This window comes from Accipiter gentilis, chromosome 13 (assembly GCF_929443795.1).
Source record: "Accipiter gentilis chromosome 13, bAccGen1.1, whole genome shotgun sequence".
Taxonomy (NCBI): domain Eukaryota; kingdom Metazoa; phylum Chordata; class Aves; order Accipitriformes; family Accipitridae; genus Astur; species Astur gentilis.
In genome coordinates this window covers 5,463,406-5,488,925 of record NC_064892.1, presented here as the reverse complement: position 1 = coordinate 5,488,925, position 25,520 = coordinate 5,463,406, and the positions used below count along the sequence as shown (strand labels likewise).

At 39.9% G+C, this 25,520-nt stretch overlaps 1 protein-coding gene across 1 annotated transcript in view; it reads left to right on the top strand.

Annotated features, from left to right (window-relative positions):
- IPO5 (importin 5) overlaps positions 1-25,248 on the top strand; it is a 51,859-nt gene extending 26,611 nt beyond the window's left edge. Inside the window, exons 11-26 of the mRNA XM_049816058.1 lie at positions 6,777-6,901; positions 6,991-7,080; positions 7,180-7,353; positions 7,581-7,799; positions 9,043-9,126; positions 9,964-10,096; positions 10,203-10,324; positions 10,853-10,949; positions 11,431-11,603; positions 12,057-12,168; positions 12,780-12,835; positions 16,059-16,181; positions 16,812-17,031; positions 20,427-20,655; positions 22,204-22,345; positions 25,101-25,248. Of these exons, the coding sequence (XP_049672015.1) occupies positions 6,777-6,901; positions 6,991-7,080; positions 7,180-7,353; positions 7,581-7,799; positions 9,043-9,126; positions 9,964-10,096; positions 10,203-10,324; positions 10,853-10,949; positions 11,431-11,603; positions 12,057-12,168; positions 12,780-12,835; positions 16,059-16,181; positions 16,812-17,031; positions 20,427-20,655; positions 22,204-22,345; positions 25,101-25,187 (2,186 nt within the window). The 3' untranslated portion in view covers positions 25,188-25,248. The remainder of the gene's footprint in view (positions 1-6,776; positions 6,902-6,990; positions 7,081-7,179; positions 7,354-7,580; positions 7,800-9,042; positions 9,127-9,963; positions 10,097-10,202; positions 10,325-10,852; positions 10,950-11,430; positions 11,604-12,056; positions 12,169-12,779; positions 12,836-16,058; positions 16,182-16,811; positions 17,032-20,426; positions 20,656-22,203; positions 22,346-25,100) is intronic.
- The last annotated feature ends 272 nt before the right edge of the window (positions 25,249-25,520 follow it).

The window sequence follows — 25,520 nt, the reverse complement described above, 5'->3', positions numbered from 1 at the left end:
AGCGCACCAGGCCCTTGAGCAAAAGCAATCCCACGAATGGGTTTACCTTTGCCTGAGGCAGGAGTAACCCAGACTGTCTTCCCTAACATATTTTTCATGTGCACTATAGGGACGTAATCCCCTTCTACAGTATGTAAAAATTCTGACTGGGCAGGGCCACTCCGATTGGCAGATCCTCTGGTGTTGACTAACCAGGTGGCTTTTGCTAAATGTGTATCCCAATGTTTGAAAGTTCCGCCCCACATTGCTTTACAGTCCATTGTATCGCTCAATTTTCCCAGAGGCTGGTGCATGATAGGGGATACGATACACCCACTCAATGCCATGCTCTTTGGCCCAGGTGTCTATGAGGTTGTTTTGGAAATGAGTCCCATTGTCTGACTCAATTCTTTCTGGGGTGCCATGTCGCCTCAAGGCCCAGGATAGTGTTCTGGGCAGGGGCATGGGGTACAGAATGTGTTTCCAGCCATCCGGTGGTTGCTTCCACCATTGTAAGCACACAGCGCTTGCCTTGGCGAGTTTGTGGGAGTATGATATAGTCAATCTGCCAGGCTTCCCCATATTTATACTTCAGCCATCACTCTCCATACCACAGGGGCTTTAACCGCTTGGCTTGCTTAATTGCAGCCCATGTTTCACGTTCATGGATAACCTGCGCAATAGTGTCCATGGCCAAGTCGACCCCTCGGTCATGAGCCCATCTATATGTTGCCTCTCTTCCCTGATGGCCTGAAGTATCATGGGCCCACCAAGCCATAAATAGCTCACCCTTATGTTGCCAGTCCAGGTCCACCTGAGCCACTTCAATCTTGGCAGCCTGATCCACCTGTTGTTTTTTTCGATGTTCTTCAGTGGCCCAACCCTTGGGTACGTGAGCATCTACATGACGTACTTTTACAACCAGATTCTCTAGCCGGGACACAATATCTTGCCAGAGTGTGGCAGCCCAAATGGGTTTACCTCTGCACTGCCAGTTGCTCTGCTTCCATTGCTGTAACCACCCCCACAGGGCATTTGCCACCATCCGTGAGTCAGTATAGAGATAGAGCACTGGCCACTTTTCTCTTTCAGCAATATCTAATGCTAGCTGGATGGCTTTCACCTCTGCGATCTTACTCAATTCACCTTTTCCTTCAGCATTTTCTGCAACTTGTCATATAGGACTACATACAGCAGCTTTCCACCTCCGATGCTTTCCCACAATGCGACAGGATCTGTCAGTGAACAGAGTATATTGCCTCTCATTTTCTGGCAGTTTATTATACAGCGGGGCTTCTTCAGCCTGTGTCACCTCCTCCTCTGGCGACATTCCAAAATCTTTGCCTTCTGGCCAGTCCGTGATCACTTCTAAAATTCCTGGGTGACTGGGGTTTCCTGTGCAAGCTCGTTGTGTGATCAGTGCGATCCACTTACTCCACGTGGTGTCAGTCACGTGATGTGTAGAGGAAACTTTCCCTTTGAACATCGAGCCCAGCACTGGCAGTCGGGGTGCTAAGAGGAGCTGTGTCTCAGTACCAACCACTTCTGAGGTGGCTCAAACTCCTTCATATGCTGCCAATATCTCTTTTTCAGTTGGAGTATAGCGAGCCTTGGATCCTCAATATCCTTGACTCCAAAACCCCAGGGGTCAGCCTCGGGTCTCCCCAGGTGCTTTCTGCCAGAGGCTCCAGGTAGGGCCGTTCTCTCCGGCTGCAATCATTTTTAACATCTTGTCCTGTCTGGACTGGTCCAAGGGCTACGGCATGAACAATCTCCTGTTTAATTTGTTCAAAGGCTTGTTGTTGTTCAGGGCCCCATTTAAAATCATTCTTCTTCCAGGTCACTTGATAGAGAGGACTTACAATCAGACTGTAATTTAGAACATGCATTCTCCAAAAGCCCACGACACCTAAGAAGGCCTGTGTTTCCTTTTTATTAGTCGGTGGAGCCATAGTTGCTATTTTGTTAATCACGTCCATTGGGATCTGACAATGTCCATCTTGCCATTTTATTCCTAAAAACTGGATTTCCTGTGCAGGTCCCTTGACCTTACTTTCTTTATGGCAAAACCGGCTTTCAGAAGGATTTGGATTATTTTCTTCCCTTTCTCAAAGACTTCTTCTGCCGTGTTGCCCCATACAATGATGTCATCAATGTATTGCAGGTGTTCTGGAGCTCCACCTTTTTCCAGTGCAGTCTGAATTAGTCCATGGCAAATGGTGGGGCTGTGTTTCCACCCCTGGGGCAATTGATTCCAAGTGTACTGGACACCCCTCCAAGTAAAGGTGAATTGTGGACGACACTCTGCTGCCAGAGGGATTGAGAAAAATGCACTAACAATGTCAGTTGTGGCGTACCACTTGGCTGCCTTTGACTCTAGTTTGTATTGAAGTTCTAGCACATCTGGAACGGCACCACTCAGCGGTGGCCTAACTTCATTCAGGCCGCGATAGTCAACTGTTAGTCTCTACGCCCCATTAGACTTTCACACTGGCCATATGGGACTATTAAAGGGTGAGCAAGTTTTGCTGATCACTCCTTGGCTCTCCAGTTGGCGAATCAACTTGTGGATGGGAATCAGAGAGTCTCGGTTGGTGTGATATTGCCGCCGGTGCACCGTCGTGGTAGCAATTGGCACTTGTTGTTCTTCAACCTTCCGCAACCCCACAATCGAAGGGTCTTGAGAGAGACCAGGCAGGGTAGACAGCTATTCAGTGCCCTCTGTCTCCAAGGCAGCTATACCGAAAGCCCATCGATACCCCTTCAGGTCCTTAAAATACCCCCTCCTGAGATAGTCTATGCCAAGGATACACGGAGCCTCTGGACCAGTCACAGTGGGGTGTTTCTGCCATTCATTTCCAGTTAGACTTACTTCAGCTTCCAATACAGTTAGCTCTTGGGATCCCCCTGTCACACCAGAAATACAGATGGGTTCTGCTCCTTTATAACTTCATGGTATTCGAGTACACTGTGCACTGGTGTCTACTAGAGCCCTGTACTCCTGTGGGTGTGACATGCCAGGCCATCAAATCCACACAGTCCAATAGACCCGGTTATCCCTTTCCTACACCTGGCTGGAGGCAGGGCCCCTCTAATTCTGGTCAGAGTATCCAGTATTCACTTCTCGTAAAATTGGCTCAGAATTCCCTTCAAGAGGATCAGAAATAAGATCATTCCTTCTACTCTGTTTGGAAACTGGAGCAGCATTTCTCCTGGTAGAATCCCCTTCTGTGGTGGTTTTTCCTCGCAGCTCACATACCTGTGCGCTTAGGACCGAGGTAGGTTTTCCATCCCATTTCCTCATGTCCTCTCCATGATCACATAGGTAAAACCACAGGGTACCCTGTGGTGTGTACCTTCTATATTCCTTCTCTTGGGCAGAGGACCGCTCACTCCTAATAGCTGAGACATTGGTCCTTACAGGTGGGGAATAGGATATATCCTTTTTGAATTGCTGGAAATCCTTGGACAGCTTCTCCATAGCTGAAACGCAGGCTTGTAGGGAGGAGGAGAGATTTTCTTCGTATTGACGGAGTTGGCGAGCCACTTCATCCGCTGTCGGTGCCTCTTCGTCTTTCCAGGTCATTATTGCCAATGTGTTGGCATAGGACGATGGTGCGCTCCCTACAAACTTCTGCCACATGGGTCATGTGCATTGGACTTCATCTGGATCTTTGGGTAATTGTGGGTTGTCCGGGTCATGATGAATCGTCTCTAGCACAGCTAATTCCCTCAGATATTAGATACCTCTTTCCATGGTGGTCCACTTGCTTGATTGACATATAACATCTTCCTTAAAGGGGTACCTCTCCTTCACACTTGACAGGAGTCACCTCCAGAGGCTGATGGCTTGTGTCCCTTTTCCAATTGCCTTGTCAATGCCATCTTCCCTGGCAAGTGATCCCCAGCTGCTTGGCTTCCCTACCTTCTAATTCCAAGCTATTAACCCCATTGTCCCAGCATCGGAGGAGCCAGGTGATAATATGCTCACCTATATGGCGGCCAAAATCTTTTTGCATATCCCACAGCTCACTTGGGGATGGGGATCGGGTGATTACCTCTGGTTCTGCCTCTTCCTCCTGTTCCCGTGATGACCCTGGTTCACCTTTATCCTTCGCTAAGTGAACTGATTTTTTTTGTATACTTCTTTCTCTGTACGGGGACAACTAATACTGGTGCAGGTTGGTCCGCTGGTTCAGCTGCAGTATCGCTTGCCGGGTTTTGGATAACCACAGTGTCTGTCACCAAGGTTTGGGTAGCAGCAGTGCTCGTTGCTGGGGCTGGAGGGACCGCAGTGCCCATTGCCGCGGCTGTAGGGGCTGCAGTGCCTGTCGCTGAGGTTTGGGTAGCCCGAGTTCTCGTCGCCAGGGCTAGAGGGGTCACGGTGCCTGTCGCCAAGGTCTGGGTGCCTGCAATGCTCGTGCCCGGGGCTGGAGGGGCTGCAGCACCCGTTGCTGAGGTTTGAGTGGCCGTGGTGCTCATCGTTTTGTTGTTAGGTCCAGAGACTTTCTCTTCCCCTTGAGGGTACTGAGTGGTGTCGAACAGGGCTCGATAGGCATGAGCCAGGCCCCAGCACATTGCAGTGATTTGTATCTCTCTGGAGCTGCTGGGGTGACAGCATACCTTTTCCAAATATTTTACTAGTTCTTCTGGATCCTGCACTTGTTTGGGGGTGAATTTCCAAAACACTGGAGGTGCCTGCTTTTCTAGGTACTTGCCCATACTACCCCACACACCCTGCCACTCATAATTATCCAGCCTTGGGGCACATCTCTGGGTGATCTTCTTAAATAGCTGTTTAACCTTAAATGAGAGCTGAACCATATTCAGAAGTATGCTAATTCCTAGCAGTAGGGCTAGGACCGTGCTAGTCCCAACATCCCAAGAGTATTCAAATTTTTCAAAATTCTCAAACACCATTGTAACTGGACTGAAGGAAAAAGGAGACGGGAAGAAAGGTACCCCACCCATAGACTGGTTTTCCAAGGAGCAAAGGTAAATGGTATAATTATTAATAGTTTCCCATAGATGGCTCCCGCAGTGTAAAGGTGACAATGCTGAGTGCAAACACTGGATTAATCCCACAGCCGATGACTTTATCATACCATAAACCAGTGTTATACAATATATCGAAGTGAAAACCTTAATCCACCTCCCATGGATGATAAGCAGCAGAAGAGAGACTACATACAGCAAGCGAGGTGGTACATAACAGAACTTTAAAAACCAGAGCAACAACTCTAAGAACACATAAATCAACATAATGACCATTGACTATTACACCAATATAATGAATGCTTATAACAAATTTGTTTTAACAAGCTCTGGTCAGGTTTGTCATTATCTCAACCCTTTGTGCCCCACGTTGGGCGCCAAAATGGACTGTCGTGGTTTAACCCCAGCCAGCAACTAAGCACCACGCAGCCGCTCACTCACTCCCCGCCCCCCCCGCAGTGGGATGGGGGAGAAAATCAGGAAAAGAAGTAAAACTCGTGGGTTGAGATAAGAATGGTTTAATAGAACAGAAAAGAAGAAACTAATAATGATAATGATAACACTAATAAAATGACAACAGCAATAATAAAAGGATTGGAATGTACAAATGATGCGCAGGGCAATTGCTCACCACCTGCCGACCAACACCCAGCCAGTCCCCGAGCGGCAGTTCCTTGCCCCCACTTCACAGTTCCTATACTGGATGGGATGTCCCATGGTATGGAATACCCCATTGGCCAGTTTGGGTCAGCTCCCCTGGCTGTGTCCTGTGCCAACTTCTTGTGCCCCTCCAGCCTTCTTGCTGGCTGGGCATGAGAAGCTGAAAAATCCTTGACCTTAGTCTAAACACTACTGAGCACCAACTGAAAACATCAGTGTTACCAACATTCTTCACGAACTGAACTCAAAACATAGCACAGTACCAGCTACTAGGAAGACAGGTAACTATCCCAGCTGAAACCAGGACAATTACCAGCAATAATGAAATCTTGTATCATTTTGGGAAAGTAGTTCTGTTACATGCCTTTCCCACAGGTTGTTTGATAAACCTGTTCGTTCTTCTGGTTTTCTTTTCTGTAGTCCCTGTGGCTTCTAGCACACAGAAAGATTTGTAAAAAAAAAAAAAAACCCAACAAAAAAAAAAGATATTGGAGTTTTGTATATGTTTCTCATGCCTAAAGAAAAAGAAGAGGGGCATGAAAGATCCATTTCAACCATACCCACTAGCCTGAGAATAGGCTAATAGGACTTGGAGGTGGGGAAAGCCTTACATCCCTAAATGGAGTGTTACTGTTCTTAAGCAGTCTTGGGGAGACTGCTGAAAAGTTTAGTACTGATTATTTATTTGTTTTAAATTTAGATACTGTTTGACTCGCTGGACCTTTTTCCCATCCTGACCTAAAGAAGAAGGTATAGGCTGTTCTGATACCATTAAAAAAAAAAAAGATGGGGGAGAGGGAAAAAGAAATACTGTCCTGATTTTTCCCTGATTAGCTCATTTAATTAAAATGCAGTTCCCAGGTGTTAGTACTATGTACATATTTGTGTCAGCAGTTCAGAATTCTTTTTTTTCTAGGTCTGAACTTGGCCTGGATTAGACACTCAAATTTTTGTGCATGTCTGGAATTACATATGAGGAAAAGTGAAAAGTATTTAACAAATCAAGCAGATGCATCAACTTTCCTTCCTTCTGTTCTTCACTATTCCTCCTCCCTACCACCCCCAGAAAGGTGATTTGTCTTTGTGATGCTTTTTAGTTTCCAAAATTAATAACATTTATTTTCATTTTTACTCTTCTGTAGCTGACTGGAAATACAGGCATGCTGGCTTGATGGCGCTCTCAGCCATTGGAGAAGGTTGCCACCAACAGATGGAGGGAATTTTAAATGAGATAGTTAATTTCGTTTTGCTATTCCTTCAGGATCCTGTGAGTATAATTCTATTAATTATTTCAAAATGTTTTCATTTGTGCCATCACGACTACTTGTTAACTTTCTGAGGGAAATACTTTTTCAGCATCCAAGAGTAAGATACGCTGCTTGTAATGCTATCGGACAAATGGCAACTGACTTCGCACCTGGTTTTCAAAAGAAATTTCACGAGAAGGCAAGTAGTAGAATAGTACCAAAACAAACAAACAAAAAGTGGTAGAACGATATCCTCTTCAGAAACCTGTTCTTCTGAAAATAAACATATCTTTTTCAGGTGATAGCAGCTCTTCTGCAAACCATGGAGGATCAAGGCAACCAGCGTGTTCAAGCCCATGCAGCTGCAGCACTCATAAACTTCACAGAAGATTGTCCCAAGTCACTGCTTATTCCATATTTGGATAATCTAGTGAAGCATCTTCATTCCACTATGGTGATAAAATTACAAGAGGTATAATATACTGAACAAATTGTTTCACGGAGGGTAACCTTGTCATATACGCAGAATAAGTATAGCTGAACTAAGACCTCTGAAATAAGCCAGTATACATATCTGCTGATGTTGGTCTAAACTGACAAGAATTATGATACATACAAGAACAGATTTTTACATTTGACATGCTTTTAACTAAGATATGTGCTTTAGAAATATAACACTTTATTCTTCCTCTTTCCAAGTTGATACAGAAAGGCACTAAGCTAGTTTTGGAGCAAGTTGTGACTTCAATTGCATCAGTTGCAGATACAGCAGAGGAGAAGTTTGTTCCCTACTATGATTTATTTATGCCCTCTTTAAAACACATTGTTGAGAATGCTGTTCAGAAGGAGCTAAGACTTCTACGAGGAAAGACTATTGAATGCATCAGCCTAATTGGTCTTGCTGTTGGTAAAGAAAAGGTAAGCTTAGATCTTATCTAATGGTCTAAATACTTTAAAATGCCTTTGTGTTTTGCCATGTTAACATTGAGTGAATATATTCACACTTGTTAAACATATAGTCATGTTGTTGCTGATTTCTATGCTTGTCTTCCTGTTTTCATTTCTGAGGTGACTGTCTTGCTGTTCAGATTCACAAATTCACAATAGAATTTTACAAAAATACGATCGCTTAAGTTATTCTTGTCACACTGAACAATGTTGAAAGTAAGCTTTTTTTCTTCGTTTAGTTTTTTTACCTTAAGAGAAATACTGGAACATCTCATTTAGGCAGTGTCATAATGACAAGTAAAATGTATGTAGTTCAAAGGAAACTTAGAACAGTTTTTGTATGTGAATGCCTGAAAAAGTTTAAATGTGCTTGTAATAAAACTTGAAGTTCTTATTTGTCATGAGGCTTGATGTACTTGGCAGGTTGGTGTTTTTTGATAAATTGGTTAAAACAAGTCTCTGTAAAAGTACCAAGAAACAGCTCTGAAGGACTATATAAGAGCCTAAGTGATGTTCTGATAACATGTTCACATTATGGTTTACAGATTTTCATTTTGTTGATTGAAGAAAACAGAAAATCGCATTTCAAAGTAAAATAATGTTATGTACGCTGTATGAAAATACTAATAGCCCCCTGCAAAATTACTAGCCCTTTCCTTTGACTTAAAAGGACTGCCAGTAAACTTACATGCAACTAAATATTAAACAGATTTTAAACATAACTAAGGTTTAAAAAATTATTCTTGAAGGACTACTGGAAACATGGGGAGTGAAAAGAGGGTAGGTGTAACATCACTGGGGCATCTGATGTGACCTAAAATGTTATTAGCTCATGAGTAAGTAGCTCATGCTGTCAGCTTTTATCCCAATTCCATAAAGGAGTCAAAATAGTAAGGAGGATATCTGGGAAAGTTAGAATTGTCAGATGTTTTTTGTATTAGTATTTATTTATGTAGTGTTTTATTTAAATAATTCTCTGCTTTCAAGTATATGAACAGCGGTACAGTGAAACTTAAGGCAAGAATGATTTGGTGATGCTTCCAGAAAAAGAACTTGTGTTTTCACTTTTATCTGCATTTCAGTCTATTTCCAGCATTAGCTTTAGTCTCGGTAGTGTGTTGGACTTAACACCAAACAATTCAAGTGTGCATTTAAATCTCTGAAAAGTACCCTTTAATTTGCCTTTAAAAACATATAGTTTTCCTATATCTAGTTTATGCAGGATGCATCAGATGTAATGCAGCTGTTATTGAAGACACAAACAGACTTCAGTGATCTAGAAGATGATGATCCCCAGGTATGCTAAAATTGTGTCTTTATAGAGCATAGCTTGTTGATTAGTATTAAAAGCATTCTTTGTACATGTGATGTTTCTGGCTCCACCCTCCCCCCCCCCCCCCCCCAATTACACCTGCAGATTAATTGTTCAGCATGTCTTACAAAAATTGAGATTGATTGCCCTAAGATGGCCTTAGAATCTTTCACAGAAGTGTGTTTAGGAAATGAGACTTCCAGGACATATATTTGCTGAAGAAATTTCAGCGTGTGGGTAATTGTTTTTTGTCTACTGGTACCTACTTTTTTTGGCATTGTATGACCTATTCCCTTGCTGTCACCTTCTTATAAATGGTTCAACGAGACTTGTTAGACAGCTGTTCTAACGAGTGGAGAGCTATTTTGACTTGCACATCTGAAAACAAATACTCGTCTGAAAACACAGTACCGCACTTTTTTTTTTTTTCCTCTGTTTGCTATTTTCAGGAATATGGATCTGTAGTATCATTTAAATTCAGAAAGTTATTCACTTCAGAAAAAAATTTACTTTTCAAGACAGTAGTGATTGCATTACAAGTACATCTTATACTGTCACATTTTATATGTATAGCAACTTTGATCAGAGGTACTGTCAATGCGTTGTTAAAAATAAAGACTTGGGACAGGTCTTTTGAAGGTTCATTTTTATATGGATTGCATATTGGATGAGTTGTTCTCTTTGAAGTAAGTTTTATGCACTGCTGACAAATTCTTTTAAAAAAGTCCTATTGTATAATGTTCTTCCTCTATGTTTTCCTTTTAAGTACTCATTAAAATAAAATGTGAGACATGAAAATTCTGACTCTCTTCTCTTTTATAGATTTCTTACATGATCTCAGCATGGGCCAGAATGTGTAAAATTCTTGGAAAGGAATTTCAGCAGTACCTTCCTGTTGTCATGGGACCTTTAATGAAGACTGCATCCATTAAACCTGAAGTAGCTCTTTTAGACAGTAGGTTTAAGATAAAGTTTTGCTTGAAAAAATACTGAAATAAATTATTTTGTAGCATTTTTAGATTTTCTTTTTTTTCTTTTTTTCTCCCTCCTCTGTATAACAGCACAAGATATGGAGAATATGAGTGATGATGATGGTTGGGAGTTTGTAAACCTAGGAGATCAGCAAAGTTTTGGAATTAAAACTGCAGGCCTTGAAGAAAAAGCAACTGCATGCCAGATGCTGGTGAGTAACAGGACACTTGGTGATCTATGTATTGCTGGACAACCGAGTCTGAAGCCAAAATCTGTAATGAAAATATTCTTCATAGTATCAAATGAACTAGTTGTGTTTTTCTTCGCGTGGTAGTGTTAAGTTTGTATTTCAGACACTTCATTGCATGTGACTGACTTGATTCAAAATAGTTTCTTTAGTTTGGAGCTTCAGTTTTTAAGATGAACAGGTAGTTTTCCTTTGTTATCAAAACTTCTGAGGAATTGGAGATGTTAAAGAGTAGTTCCGTTTTGCAAATATTGATGTTTCTGAACTTGGTTTGAAAAATACATGCATATACTAAGAGTGAGAACTCATGCTGCTCTCAGGGTTTCTTAAAATGCCACAGTGGAGGGGGTAGGTAAATCAATTATTGCATGTTTTTTAAAATAAATTTTAAAAAACCTTAAATGTAACAATCTTTCTCGCCATTACATGGTTGAAAAATATTAGTAACAGTATTTTCCCTTAAAGGTGGCATTTCCATGCTTTGTGTTTCAGGTTTGCTATGCAAAAGAGCTAAAAGAAGGATTCGTAGAGTACACAGAGCAAGTTGTAAAGCTGATGGTTCCCTTGTTGAAGTTCTATTTCCATGATGATATCCTATTAATGAATTCTACTGTGAAAATGGAAACAGTTTGGAAGCGTCAAAGTCATGCTTACTATTTTCCTAAATGAATTGAAAGTGTTAGTGTTAAAATATTCTGTTGCTTTGTAACAGAATTTTTTTCTGAGAATGTTGTTTTACACACTGTTTTAGGCAGTGTATTCTAATTTTCCCCTAGTTTCTTTTTAAATAAGCATGTCTATAATGCTAAAAGCAAACAGTAGAGAAAGTGATGTTTGTGCCAACAAAGAAGAACTTGAATAACTTTTCTGTCATGGCCTGAAACAGGCTTGAATCAACTTTGAAATAGCAAACAGTTTAATTTTCCTATGATCTTAATCTGTCTCTAGTTAAGAAATCAAATGCACTGGACTGTAATAAAAAAGATCAATTTCAGGTAGAAAACTAATAACTTCATTATGATGGTGGGTTTCTGTTGGCCTTGATTGTTTTATTTCCTTAATAATGAAACGTGTCCGAGTGGCAGCAGCAGAATCGATGCCCCTCCTTCTTGAATGTGCTAGAGTTCGTGGGCCAGAGTACCTCACGCAGATGTGGCACTTCATGTGTGATGCACTCATCAAAGCCATTGGGACAGAACCAGATTCAGATGTTCTCTCAGAAATAATGCATTCTTTTGCAAAGGTAACTTTCTTCCTCACTAATCTTGTGGTGTTACTGTTTGTAGCTTTTTACGGTAGGAAAGAACATGTGTCTGATGTTCATTTAAACTGCTGGAAGAAATGCATGGCTTCCACTACATGAATTTTGGTTTGACTATAAATGTTGTTATAGTTGATTGAAAAACTTAGTTGTACTTTTTTTGCAAGAACCAAAATACCAATGTATTAACTTAAAATAATTACCAGATTTGTTCATTTTAACTACAAACCACTGAAGTTATGTGCATGAAATGTACAGTGATACTATGCCTTACTTGTATAATTTGAGCATTGATTACCATGTGAATGTTCTATTAGTATTATTTCTGCTAGTGATCACTTAATGCAGAGCATGCATTAATATTCTCTGCTTAGATTTCATTGAGACTGCTCATGTAACTTGGAAGCTGAAAAACTGATCATTTTATTTCACTAGTGCATTGAGGTAATGGGAGATGGATGCCTTAACAATGAACATTTTGAAGAACTTGGAGGAATATTGAAAGGAAAACTAGAAGAGCACTTTAAAAATCAAGAATTAAGACAGGGTAAGTTAACACAAATTCCTATTAACATGTGATAATGGCTGTTCTTGAAAGCAGAATTCCTAATAATTTCTGAACACACACAAAAAAAGCTTAGTTCCGTTTTCTTCAATTTGCTTATTTATGTAAGGTAATTGGGCTTTTAAACAACAGAATCCATGAGTTATAACTGTAAGTTCTGGGAAGATGAAGATGGCATCATTTGCAGAAATACTGTAGTTTAATCAAAAGTTGATGGACAGATTTACTTGGAGACAGTGTACGTCTATGGTTTTGTAATTTCTGTGGGTTTTTTTCATCAGAAGTCTTTGCAGTTTTCTTAAAGAAATGGTAGTTTCTTATTTCTATGCTCTTTTCTTGTCCTTGTGGACAAGCTGGTGTGTTTATTTCTATTTCATGTGCTTTTTTACACATTCTTAAACTGAGCTGTCTCATTACACTTCTTGTTTTTCTGTCAAAGCTCTTTGAAGCTTCTTAAAGACAGAAAATTCCTGTTGCATCTTCATCTACTGTTTCCTATTTTCTAAATTTGTTTCTTCGTCATTTTTTTCCTTTCATAGGCTTCTTAAGCACTTGTAGAAATGTAATGGTTTAATACTTGTTTTTTAATTTAGTGAAAAGACAAGATGAAGACTATGATGAACAAGTTGAAGAGTCATTACAAGATGAAGTAAGTTGGTTTGGGGAGCTTTTCCACTCATAAAGCACCAGGTTGGAAATACATTACACAGATATGCTATGCTACTCAGTTAAAGCATAGTGCATCCTCAGAATTATTTCTTCCTGGAATAATGTTCTGTTACCATATTACTTCAAAACTTCTGGTAAGAAATGGGTCACACTACATGTGTGAATTAGCAAATATGAAAGGTTTCCTTGTCCAGTATACTGAAGGAAGAAGTTCAGGATAAAGCTCTTCATTTTCTCCATCCTCTCAAACAGTTCTTGGATGACTTTAAATAGTCTGCTGTCAGATGCTGTATCAGTGATAATCTATGGCCTAGACCTGCTGACTTGCTTTTTCTTTGTGCCTTATGACCTAGGTAGCTCTTAACCTTGAGCCTACCTCTGACACTATTTTAGGTCTATTCTTTTTGAGACAGACTCCTGACCTGACACGTCAGACGTCTGGGTATCAAAGGAAGGCAGCAGGATGAATAGCTGGCATAATGTGCTTGCTTATGAGAGAATACCAAACTGACTACTTATCTGCTAAGATACCGAAGTGACTTTTTAGTTTGAAGTGGAGGTGACTGTGCAAGAGATATGGTAGTCCTATTAAATCATTATTAGTATGCAGAGAGTAATAACGAAGAAGTAGTCGCTGCTGCTTATAACATGAGACATGAAGGTTACTCAGTGAATTTAAGAAAGAAATTTTTTTTGCCGCACAGTGCAGGTATGAAGCTTGTGAAATTGAATTATGAAGCTTGTTTATACAAGTTTAACCTGTATGCAGACTCCAGAATGTATCTTAACAGATCATGCACCCATATGTAAATACTTTCTTAAATAACAATGCAGTTCTTGAGCCCTTTTCCTTTGGCAACATTAGGCCAGCATTCAGAAAGATAGATTTCTGATACCTACATACTGCTTGGGATCGAAAAATAGCAAACCTCAAGTTCTGAGCCAAGAGCCTGTCCTGATTTTTTTCTCCCTTTCTCATTTGCAATGTTTACTGTTAGTTCTTGTAGACAGTGAGTTAGGTGGTTTGTTATCTTTTTTCTTATGTGTCACTCTCTGCTGATAATGAGAGAAAACGCTAGCAAGCACCAGTTTCAGAAAAGCTGAATCCATACTCTGCAACGGAGTTGCAAGGCATCTTTAAAAATGCTTTACTTTATATTTGACCTTGCTGATTTTTTTTAAAGACTGCAAGGAAGGCTTGTCTGCATTACCCTATGAAAGCAGGAGTGGGACCAGAATGTCACTTGCCATACGGACAGAATTAATATATGGTAATGAGTAACATTTGGATATACACCTTTTGTCCCAGAATGTGTTTATGTAGTCCTTATCTCAAGGCAGCAGAAATATAAGGGAGTACAGAAGTTGTGAAAGATATTCAAACAGTAGCTTCAGTAAGATATCCAGATACAGCCCTAGCTTAGGCAATAACTAAACTGCTGATTTGATAGAGCGTGGGAGAAGGCATACCCTAAGCAAGTGTTATGCTTTCCCCTTGACCATCTCTTATCAGCTATTAGTAAACAGGCAATACCAGGCTAGGTGGACCTTGTGGTGTGCTGCAGCCGTTCTCTACCTCTGTTTTCATTTGCATGTATGTTCCAGAGTTGTTATGCCTTGACAGTGCAGAAGTTGTCTAACTGGGATTGGTTTAAATATCCGGTTGCGGGAAGCTGCATGTTGCATGAGGAATACTTACTAGTTTCTCACTTGGGACCAGAAACTACCTGTATTCTCTTTTCCCTGCCTGTTAAAGTATGAACTGATTAAATGAACCATACTGAGTACAACAGAACTTGCTTTAAAACAAAGTTAAATGGTTTTCTCAACACAAGTGTGTCCAGGCAACAATTCTTGCTTGCAGATATAACAAGAATTGATAGCTGAATCTGAGCAAAGGATCTTTAGTTCATCAGAGCAACTGATGTCATCTATCTTGACTTCTGTAAGGCCTTTGACATGGTCCCACGCAACATCCTTGTCTCTCAATTGGAGAGATATGGATTGGATGGATGGACTATTGGGTGGATAAGGAGCTGGCTGGATGGCCATGTCCAAAGAGTTGCATTCAGTGGCTCAATGTCCCAGTGGAGATCAGTAACAAGGGGTGTGTGTCCCTGGGGGGTCTGTACTGGGACCAGTACTGTTCAATATCTTTATTACGAACATAGGTAGTGGGATTGAGTGCACCCTCAGCAAGTTTGCAGATGACACCAAGCTGAGTGGTGCAGTTGATGTGCTTGAGGGACCTGGACAGGCTTGAGAGGTGGGCCTGTGCGAACCTCAGGAAGTTCAACGAGGTCAAGTGCAAGGTCCTGCATGTGGGTTGGGGCAACCCCCGGTATCAATACAGACTGGGGGATGAATGGATTGAGAGCAGCCCTGTGGAGAAGGACTTGGGGATACCGGTGGATGGAAAATTGCAGCTAAGCCAGCAATGTGCTTGTTGTTGGTTGTAACCTGGGCTGCATCAAAAGAAGTGTGGCCAGCAGGTTGAGAGGTGGTTCTTCCTCTCTACTCTGCTCTGGTGACACCCCACCTGAGCATCCAGCTCTGGGGTCCCCAGTACAAGCAAGACATGGACCTGTTGGAGAGGGTCCAGAGGAGGGCCACAAAAATGGTCAGAGGGCTGGAACACCTCTCCTATGAAGACAGGCTGAGAGAGTTGGGATTGTTCAGCCTGGAGAAGAGAAGGCTTCGGGGAGACCTTATAGCAGCCTTTCAATATATAAAGAGCTTACATGAAAGAGAGAGACATTTTACCAGGGCCTGTAGTGACAGGACAAGGGGCAACAGTTTTAAACTAAAAGTGGGTAGGTTTAGATTGAACATAAGGAAGAATTTTTTTACGATGAGGGTGGTGAGGCACTGGAACAGGTTGCCAGGAGAGCTTGTGGATGCCCCATCCCTGGAAGTGTTCAAGGCCAGGTTGGATGGAGCTTTGAGCAACCTGGTCTAGTGGAAGATGTCCCTGCCCATGGCAGGGGGGTTGGAAGTAGATGATCTTTAAGGTTCCTTCCAACCCAAACCATTCTATCATCAGACCAAGAGTTGAAAAATAGTGGACTTAAAAAGATTGGTTTTACAAAACCAAATCATTAAACAACTTCATTCCATTAGTTTAGAGACCTTAGCATTTCATGTGACTTCCACTATTTTGAAGATTGTTAGTCTTAATGTGAGTTGTATCTTTTTCCTATCAGGATGACAGTGATGTTTATATTTTGACTAAAGTATCAGACATTTTGCACTCAATATTCAGCAGTTATAAGGAGAAGGTACTGCCGTGGTTTGAAAGGCTACTTCCACTAATTGTCAACCTAATTGTAAGTACCTTGCTTTCTTTTAATTTGACGCTGATTATTTTTTTCTGATGTATTAACAGGCCTTCCATGCTGGAATCTTAGAGAACTTGGTAGATAGAATGTAGCAATTACTGTTTTGCAAAATAGAGGCAGTTGAAGGTTTATTCTGGATCAAGTATGAAGTTATTACCCTATGCTTTGTGAACAGCTGCACTGCTGTGACACTTCTGATTTCTGTGTTGCAAGACCCAGGATCATTGACACACAAATATTTTGAGAAATTGAATTTGCCTGGCAGTGTCCGATACTCTCTAAAATGGATTTCAAGAAGAGGGCCAAAAAAAAGAGTTGCAGACTAGTTGGGAAAATTGAGACTGAAATAGGTAACAGAGTGTGAAATAGAGGTAAAGGATTTAGCCTAAAATCATTCTTTTAATTAGCTCAGATATTCCCTGGATTTTGTTTTGTTTGTGGTGTTGCTGCAAGTATCGCTACAGAAAATTATGCGTTTGTAACATTAAATTTAATCCAGGAAGATTTTAACAAAAATACTAGACCACTGTTACTATGATTGTTTTGTTGATATAATCATTGACTGTACAAAAATTACTAGTTTTAAGGTGGCTTAAATGTTACCTGTTTTTGATGCAGTGTCCACACAGGCCATGGCCAGACAGGCAGTGGGGGCTATGCATTTTTGACGATATTGTAGAGCACTGCAGCCCCTCCTCGTTCAAGTACGCGGAATACTTCCTGAGGCCAATGCTACAGTCAATATGTGACAATAGCCCAGAGGTTAGGCAAGCAGCTGCCTATGGTGTTGGAGTTATGGCACAATTTGGTGGGGACAGCTATCGTCCTTTTTGCACAGGTACGTACATGCATCTGATAAAAGGATCTGAATGTCTGATTTGGGGCGAGGGGATTAAAAATTGCTCACGTTTTGGTTAGTGAGGTCTCTTCCCTTTGGCAGTGAAATAGATTGCTGGTATAACCTGTGTGGCAGATTGGTGATGATTAGTAAAGTACCTGAATTCCTTGGGCCTCTAATGATGTTCTGCTTAGTAGCATTTCTGTTGCAGAACTTACTGCTTAGCAAACTTGATCTACTTTTTTTTTTTTTTTTTTTAAATATGGTCTGAGATGCACATGTTCATTTCATAAAAAATAGCTTTCTGCACACACCGTCTCATAGTTGCTTTTTATTAATACTGATGTGGTTACATATTAATGCAAAACCCTTAGGATGTCTGGAAAAATTATGTAAGTGACCTGTATTAAGGAGTAGCCTAGAATACAACTAATGTGGCTCTCTGCTTTCCCGTTACATAAAAAGCAGGAACCTGATTTCTGTGCCTGCTTTCTTTCTGAATGTCTCAAGCTTCTCTAAAACTTCATCTTGAATTTAAAGAAATAATTGTCTGCTGGCACTCTTCTTGCCAGTCAACAAAGTTAATTTTGCATACTAAATAGCATCCCTTATCAGAGGTGGTTTTTTTTTTCCTTTTTTAAGTAAATATTTAGTCAGCTGTTTCAAATAGGTATTTCATGTGAGTCTTGAAATGAAATTCAAAATTATGTAAGAAAATAAGAACCCTGTTATAGGGATAAATTTAGGGCTTTAACACAAGGAGGTTAGAGGTTGTAATTTTCACTGTTAGTGTAAATGTAACTGTCACATGGTGACAATCAAGATGAGGTGTCATTAAAAAAAAAAAAAAAAGCAGGATGGGAAACCTTGTAGTGAAACATTAGAAGCATTAAAATTTAAAATTGTCTATAAAAAATACTTCCCAAAGGGTTTTTTTGGTGAACTTTTCCATAAGGTTTTTGCATCTTGCCCCAAGGCTAGAGGAGTAGAGACTGAAGTCAAGACAGTTCTGATATTGGCGTTTTGGGGGTTTTTAGCATCTGTTGAAGTCTCATCTTTTCATTGGTTAGACTTTACCTTGGCCCTCTTAAACTTTGTAACAACTTTGATCCTTTTCTTTGTATTTGGACAAATAATCCTTGATTAAACCCAGACACTTGGCTTCTCCTTTAGTTGGACGTTTAGATAAAATGACCTTTCTACTTTACAGCATACAGCCTACTAGCAGGCTCCTCAAAAGTTTTATAAATTCTTTTATATGTACAGGAAAGAAATTTGTGATTTATTTTAATAGAGGAAGATGTGCTGTGATTAGAAACAAAATAAATCCGTGGCATGAGAAGCCTTCTGCCCCGTAGGGTTTACTGTCTTCTCTGAAAACATCGTTTGTGAGCTTTTATTTATAATTTAATTTCTTTACTGATTAATGTATAGCACTGGCATATTGTTCTACTGCAAGTTTGTAGCAGTATGTAAAGACTCGAGACTATTCAGAAAAAGTACATGTATTAACCTGAGCGTCTTTGGCAGTCAATTGAAAAAGTACAGGAATATAGGGAGAACTTGTAAATCACACAAGAGCTACATTATGATGAAACAAAAAGAATCAAAAATAGAATTAGTAAAGAGCACAAAGAAATAAAATTGAAGGAAAAACTATAGCAAATCAAGTAACTTTCTAAACGGGGTTACAAGGTTACAATTTACATGACTGTCAATGTTGCTTCCATTTCTTATGCTGGTGGAAGAAAATCATCAGCTATTCTCTGTGAATACTGTATTAATCAACTGCATGTGTTTCTTCCTAAATCTTAGCAGTGGCCTCAACTTTTGGTGGTGCAAGATGTAAAAGCAGTCAGTCCTTGGAAAAAAAAAAATTATTATTAATAGATGATGGTCTTTTATAGTCAAAAGGGGTTTTTAGGGATTATCTACCACAACATGTATGTGAGAGTAGATCTGTTTTCTAGATAAGAAGAAAACTTGTCTGCCAAACTGTAGGGAGGAGGCTATGCTGATTCATTTTGATGCCCTCCTAATCTTACAGCTCCAAGGACACATACCTGCAGAGTCATCCTTCAATATTAAGCACTATGAGAAAACACAGATGAGATTTAGCTTCAGCAGTCATGAAAACCTGAGGTTTACAATGCAGTCTCAGTTTCCCTGGACATTGTAGGCTTCTACGAAACAAATTGTGCTTTGCAGAAAAGTCCAGCATTGTTATGCTGCATTCAATACACAAGCTAGTGGGTCTGATGACCAATATTTCTGCAGTTCTGTAATGTTTATCAACTCCATAAAAGTATCCTTGTCTAGCTTAGGGTTAATCATGTTTTTCCATAGCTGCTAAATTCTTCAAAAATCCAATTCAGTGAAGTTAATATAGCAGGTGTCATTGTGTAATCCTTAACTGCAAAGCTGCTACTTATTCATCGAAATGAAGTAGTGTGAGATCTCGCTCTTCCTCAGAAATCGGAGTTATTTTGAAGTGTGCTTTTTCTGCACAATTCCACAACCTGTTTTCTGTGCTGATAGAGAATTTCACAGATTTAGCATTACATTTTTAGCAGAACAACACAAGGCCAATTGTTCCTGCATGCATGTAGAGTGCTGTGAAGTCTGCAGGGACACTAGTAACTAAAAACATGACATTAATGTTCGATTAGAAGTGTGCATGTGGTTACCTGCATGACTATGAAAAAAAATATATATAATTGCTATTAACCTAGCAAGAAAATAGGCATTTGTCCTTGATGTTTGATTTTTACAACTTAAATCATGCCAGGTAGATTCACCAGATGAGATTACTCCAATGAGCTTTTCCTAGTGCACCTTTTAGTGGTGGGAGGTGTGTGTATATATATATATATATATATATAAAAAAAAAAATGTGTGTGCACACAAGCAATAGACATACAGCAGGCACGCACTGTAGACATGCACTACAGTCCAAATTAATGTGAATGTTACGTTATCAGTGCTTTTCATCATCCTGTGTTTATAGAACCTGTTAGATTAAAAAGATAATGCTTGTTATCTGTTTTTAAATTGCAATGTCTTGTATATTGTAGATTGCATAACTCCAATTGAGAGAGACGAGATTTTTATTTTTCTTTCTTCTGAGCATATAAAGCAAATTCAGACTTTTGCAGTAGCTGTTTTCTTTTGTTTCCTTGCATAGCTTTATCTGTCTGTTTGTTTTTCATATGATGATTATTGAGCAGGGAAGAACCTAGAAGTAGTGGGACATTGGGATGTCTAGATTTGGGTGTTTGGGCCACAAAAAAAAATCCCATTTTTAATATGTGCAGTAGTCTTCTGTAGAATTTGTGATGTTAACAAAATATAACTTGATAGTGCATTTAACTATTCTTGTGTTGTTTAACAATTAGAGGCGCTTCCATTGCTGGTGAGAGTCATTCAGTCACCAGATGCCAAAACCAAAGAGAACGTCAATGCAACAGAGAACTGCATTTCAGCTGTAGGAAAGATAATGAAGTTCAAGCCTGACTGTGTAAATGTTGAAGAAGTCCTGCCACACTGGTTATCGTGGCTTCCGCTTCATGAAGATAAAGAAGAAGCTGTTCATACTTTCAATTATCTGTGTGACTTAATTGAGAGGTAAGGCAAAGTCTTGACATTAATGCAGAAAGTAAGGCTGTTTGCAGGTTCTTTCCTTGCATTCATTTCCCCAGACTGAGAAACTGCCAGGTTAATCTGCATATGCTTTAGAGGAGATAATTTGGAAGGTGAGAACTAAGCCTTCCACGATGTTACTGCTGTTTCTCTAAACAGTCAGTGTTCTCATCCTAACTAATGTCTGTATGACTTGAAAAAATTCCTGGCTGTTTTATACGTACATGATGGGGAAAGGATCAGCTGGGAACTTCCACAGATTTCAGGAAAATTTTTGATACTCTGCTTACATACCAGCATTAATAACCGATCAGGTCTTTTTACTTAAGAGCAGCACACAAGCCCTTGCAGCCTTCTTTTCATAACCTTTTAAAGTAGCTTTGCACCTTTTTGCTTTCCAAAAGCTTGAATATTGACAAAGTGAAGTATGAAATAGAGAAATGATACAGACAAATTCATGGTACAGTGCTATCTCCTTTAATAAGTTGGTAATGATAATTTTATTTATTATTGAAAGCATCTTGTCCCACAGCTTGTTCTTCAGATTTGTGCTCTCTCCCATAGGTCAATGGAGGAAACAAAGATAATTCTTCTAGTGTGGGTCAAGTTGCATTTCATAATTGAGTGGAAGAATGTCAGCTTCTGAAATGTTATGTAGTAGCCATGTTCTGGCTGACACTGTATTATATCTTAGTAGAAAAACAGAAAGGAAATAACTTAGATTTTCTACAGTCTTTTCTACTATGTGAATACATTCTATCTCTTGGTGTTTTTTTAAGGCAAGATCTCAAAATGGGTGGTGGCAACTGAGTGCCTAGACTAATAATAGTATAGTTGTGTAGAGACACCATAATAATACTGATATGTATGCATATACACATACATATATAGAAATTGGGAATTACAGTAGTAGCACACTTTTGTACCCAGCTCTGTGCACGTGGCTCAGCCTTGCTACGTACTTCTCTGGAGCAATCAGTCCTGCGTTCCAGCAGTGGTAGGTGGCAGAGCTGGACGTAGATCATGTTTTCCACCCAGATCCCTGGCTGCCAGTACTCCTCTACTCCCAACATTTGGCTGGGAAGGAGGGAGCAGAATGGCTTACTTGCTGTGTCAGTGAGAGTGCTGGCAGAGAGCTGAAGTCACTGGTGCTCCTGACACCAGTAACGCAACCACCTCCCCCTTGCCGCACTGAGAGAGAGAGGAATAAGCCCTTATAGGCAGGGTATTTCTATCATGCTATTTTGCAGTTCCATCTGCATGGAACTCAACTGTTCTGTAAAGTTCAGAACTTCTTCCTGATAAAGTGTAGGCTGATTAAAGGATTGGCTGGTTAAATATTAACAGGAGAGGGAACATTCTGTCAGCAGGCATCAAAGCTATGCATACTTACTCAGCTGGGTGAAACTTAGATGTAAATAAGCAGCTTTAGAATAAGATATTTCAAAATCACTCAACTTAATGTAAAATGCTTACGTTATTTTTTTTAGTTAAAGATTAATTTATTTGTAATGTATATCTTCATTGTAACAGCAACAACCCAGTTGTCCTCGGTCCGAACAACTCTAACCTTCCCAGAATATTTGGTATAATTGCGGATGGTGAAATTCATGAAGCTATTAAACATGAAGATCCGTGTACCAAGCGGTTGGCTAATGTTGTTCGCCAAGTGCAGGTAAATAAATGCTTGCTTAGGTATAAAGGCAACATTTAGAATCTACTTTCAGAAGTTACCGAACTGTTAAACCAATTTTGACAGCCTTGTCACCTTAGAGAATAATGCTTCAACCAGTGATCTTGGAGATCCTTGGACACTCCTTGAACCATTAATGATAAAACTTGGTAACATTTGCACTTCAGTAAAGTCTGACTCTTTTGATAAACTTCAAAAGCTTATTAATTTTTTAAAAAAAAAAGCTTTAAGATACATGCAGCTAGATAGTTAATGTGCTAGCCAGTATTAGTTGTTTGTGGGGTTTTTTTTCTGAGCCAGAAATTAAAATCCAGAGAGAAATCTGCCTATCTCTGTATCAGTAACTGTTCTGCAGGATTTGATCCAACATGTGGTTCCTGTAAAGGGTCCCCAGCACCCTGTGGTGACTTAATAATATAGCAGAGCCTTGGGATCTTTGCTAGAGAATGAGTGCAAACCACAAGTAGTTTTACTACTGCCCTCTTTAATCCAGTGCAAATACAGGCGGCTGTTCAGTGTTTTCCCTACCTTTGGGGAACTGCCTCAAGGTTCGCTTCCTTTACGCCATAATGAGTATTTATGGTGCTGGGTGATGGGCATGTCCAAGTATTTAAGCTGCAGCTCTCTACGGTGTTGTAAGTGTAGTGCTGATAGGGCAGATCTGATCTGGGGCCAGATGTTATCAGGTGGACGTACTTGACAGTTGCAGCACCTAATGATAGAAAGTGTTGTGCCTGGCAAGCATATGGTGTATAAAAATGTGTAGCGGATTTGGAGCAGCAGCTGTTCAATTATTGTCCATTCTACCTGGCATGCTTTGGCAAAATTCAGGCTGAAGAATTTCAGGAATACTTGATTTTGGAAAGTATTCACTTGGATGAGTGTATCAGCCTGTGAGATCCATTATGTCTGGTAGAAAATGACTTGTTAAAACTGAAGGCATAAAAAGAGTGAAATCAAGCAAAGCTTCAAAGTGAAAGTGGAATAAGTGCCTACTGTAGATTCTGGCTGTCAGATATGAATCCTTCTGTTAGTGCTTAAAGTCTGGGTGTGGAACTTTATATTAGTGTATGCTAATGCATTTGTTCACTTTACCTTAAGTGCTTAAGGTTAGTTGATTTTTTTTATTTTTTTTTTAATTTATTTTATTAACAATGCAGTGGCATATACATGTAAAGATTAGTTGTGTATAGCAAAGTCTTGTTTCGGCCAGGAACAATAGGAACGTTAACACGGAAACAAGGCTCTGCATTGGATAAATGATTTACCTTCAGACTGTGGGGGAAAAATCGTAAAGGTCACGTTTTTTCAAAAATATGATTTTAGCATACTGTTCCCAATTGTGTGTCTCTTCACACATAGTACTTTGACTTTAGTAAAGCACTGTAAATGTTTTATACTATGGTAGGAACTTTAAAGGCTGTGTAGTTGCTAACAGTCTGCCTGCTGCTGGTGCTGCTGCTTCCCAGATTCCAGAAGAAATTCTTTTTTTTAATGATCTCAGTAAGCTGTTTCTCTGCCAGCATCTGACATGAGCAACGTTACGGTCATAGTTGGAATTAAACAAACTTTTTTCCTCATGCTTAGGTATTTTTAGGCCAGAAATATTTCAGTGTAGAGTATGAATTTAAATGGGTGTCAGAAATGCTGGAAGAGCGAGCACATTTAATTCTGCAGTATTCCATTATACATTGAGAGTCTAAAATGCCTAATATTATTTAAAACTAGAAACACAAACACAAATTCAACTTGAGGACTTTGTTTTCAAATTCTTTCAAATTCTGCAAATCCATTTTTATTTGATTTTTTTAAAAGTGTGTGAGGAAAGGGCATTACAATAGAGCTGAAAATAAAATACACCAAATACAAATTAAAACATTTTTTTTTAACAAGTATACTTCTGTTGCAAAAGCCAATCTAAAGACCTACAGCCAGTCACCTACAATTTTTTTCTTTCCCTATCATTGTCCTTCTAAAGAAAGCAGGGTGCCAATTGCTTCCAGCTTCTTTTGATAAGTGAATAAATACTTCTTCCCCACCTTCTTTAATTTTCAGCATTTTCTGGTACCGTTAGAACCGGTCCCTGCTGAAGGTGACTTTAAAAGCTAATGTCTCAGCCGAAGGCTGTGGTAAAACAGATGAGGTATATTGAGGGGCAGGAAAGCCTGCTACGTATGTTCTCTTCTCTCTGGGAAGTAATTTACTATTCCTTTCACTAAACAGCAGTGCTGTGTTTTGGCAGCAGAATTTTGCACATACACACACAGTGTGTGTAGCACATCATGCTGTAATCACAGTGCGCCCGACCTCTGAATGCATTACTGGCGCGCTGGTGCCCAAAAGATGCTCTCGTGTTTAGACATGGTTCAGTTTTGCCCGAACGTTGATCTTTTAACTTCTGTGCAAAATGGAGCAAATGTTTTAGGCTATGGTTAACTTAAGAGTGTCAATTGTCGTTTGACCCACTTAGTTACAGGGAGTTCCCAGGAATTTTGAGTCAATTGCTCTGCTACTATTTAACCAGTAGTTAGTACTGCCTCTCTTTAGCATTTTAGAGCATCTCTAGTTGAACCTGTGTAGGACTGTGTGTAACTGAAGATTTCAGTCTGCTCTCTTTGGCGTATATATTACAGGAATAAGCCCAGTGAACACTGAGCTTTGTAAACATACAGAAGTTTAGCATGTGCCTTGGAAGCTTGTCAGCCTGCATAAAGCCAACTTCTTATTTGTTTTCTAGACATCTGGAGGACTGTGGACAGAATGCATATCACAGCTCAATGCAGATCAACAGGCAGCCATACAGGAGCTCCTGAACTCTGCTTGAAGGGCCTTAATTATCATCTGCAAGAAAACTAACTCCAAATAAACGTTTACCCTATTGTTTAGGTTTCTTTTGTTTCTTTTTTGAGTAAAACCAGAACTGTAGTGCGTGTAGGCCATACTTCTGCAACCTACAGACAGTGGCAGCAGGAAGAAGCATTCTTTCAGAAGGGTGTTAAAATCGGTTTCTATCCCACAACACGGAAGAAGTTTCCTGTAAACCCTACAATAGCACTGAAGAGTATTTTTCTAACGGTATAAGCCATCCATACGATGGTGAAAGGGAAACAAGTTGAATTTTCTCATTAGACATAATGAATTAAGAAACAGCTTTAAG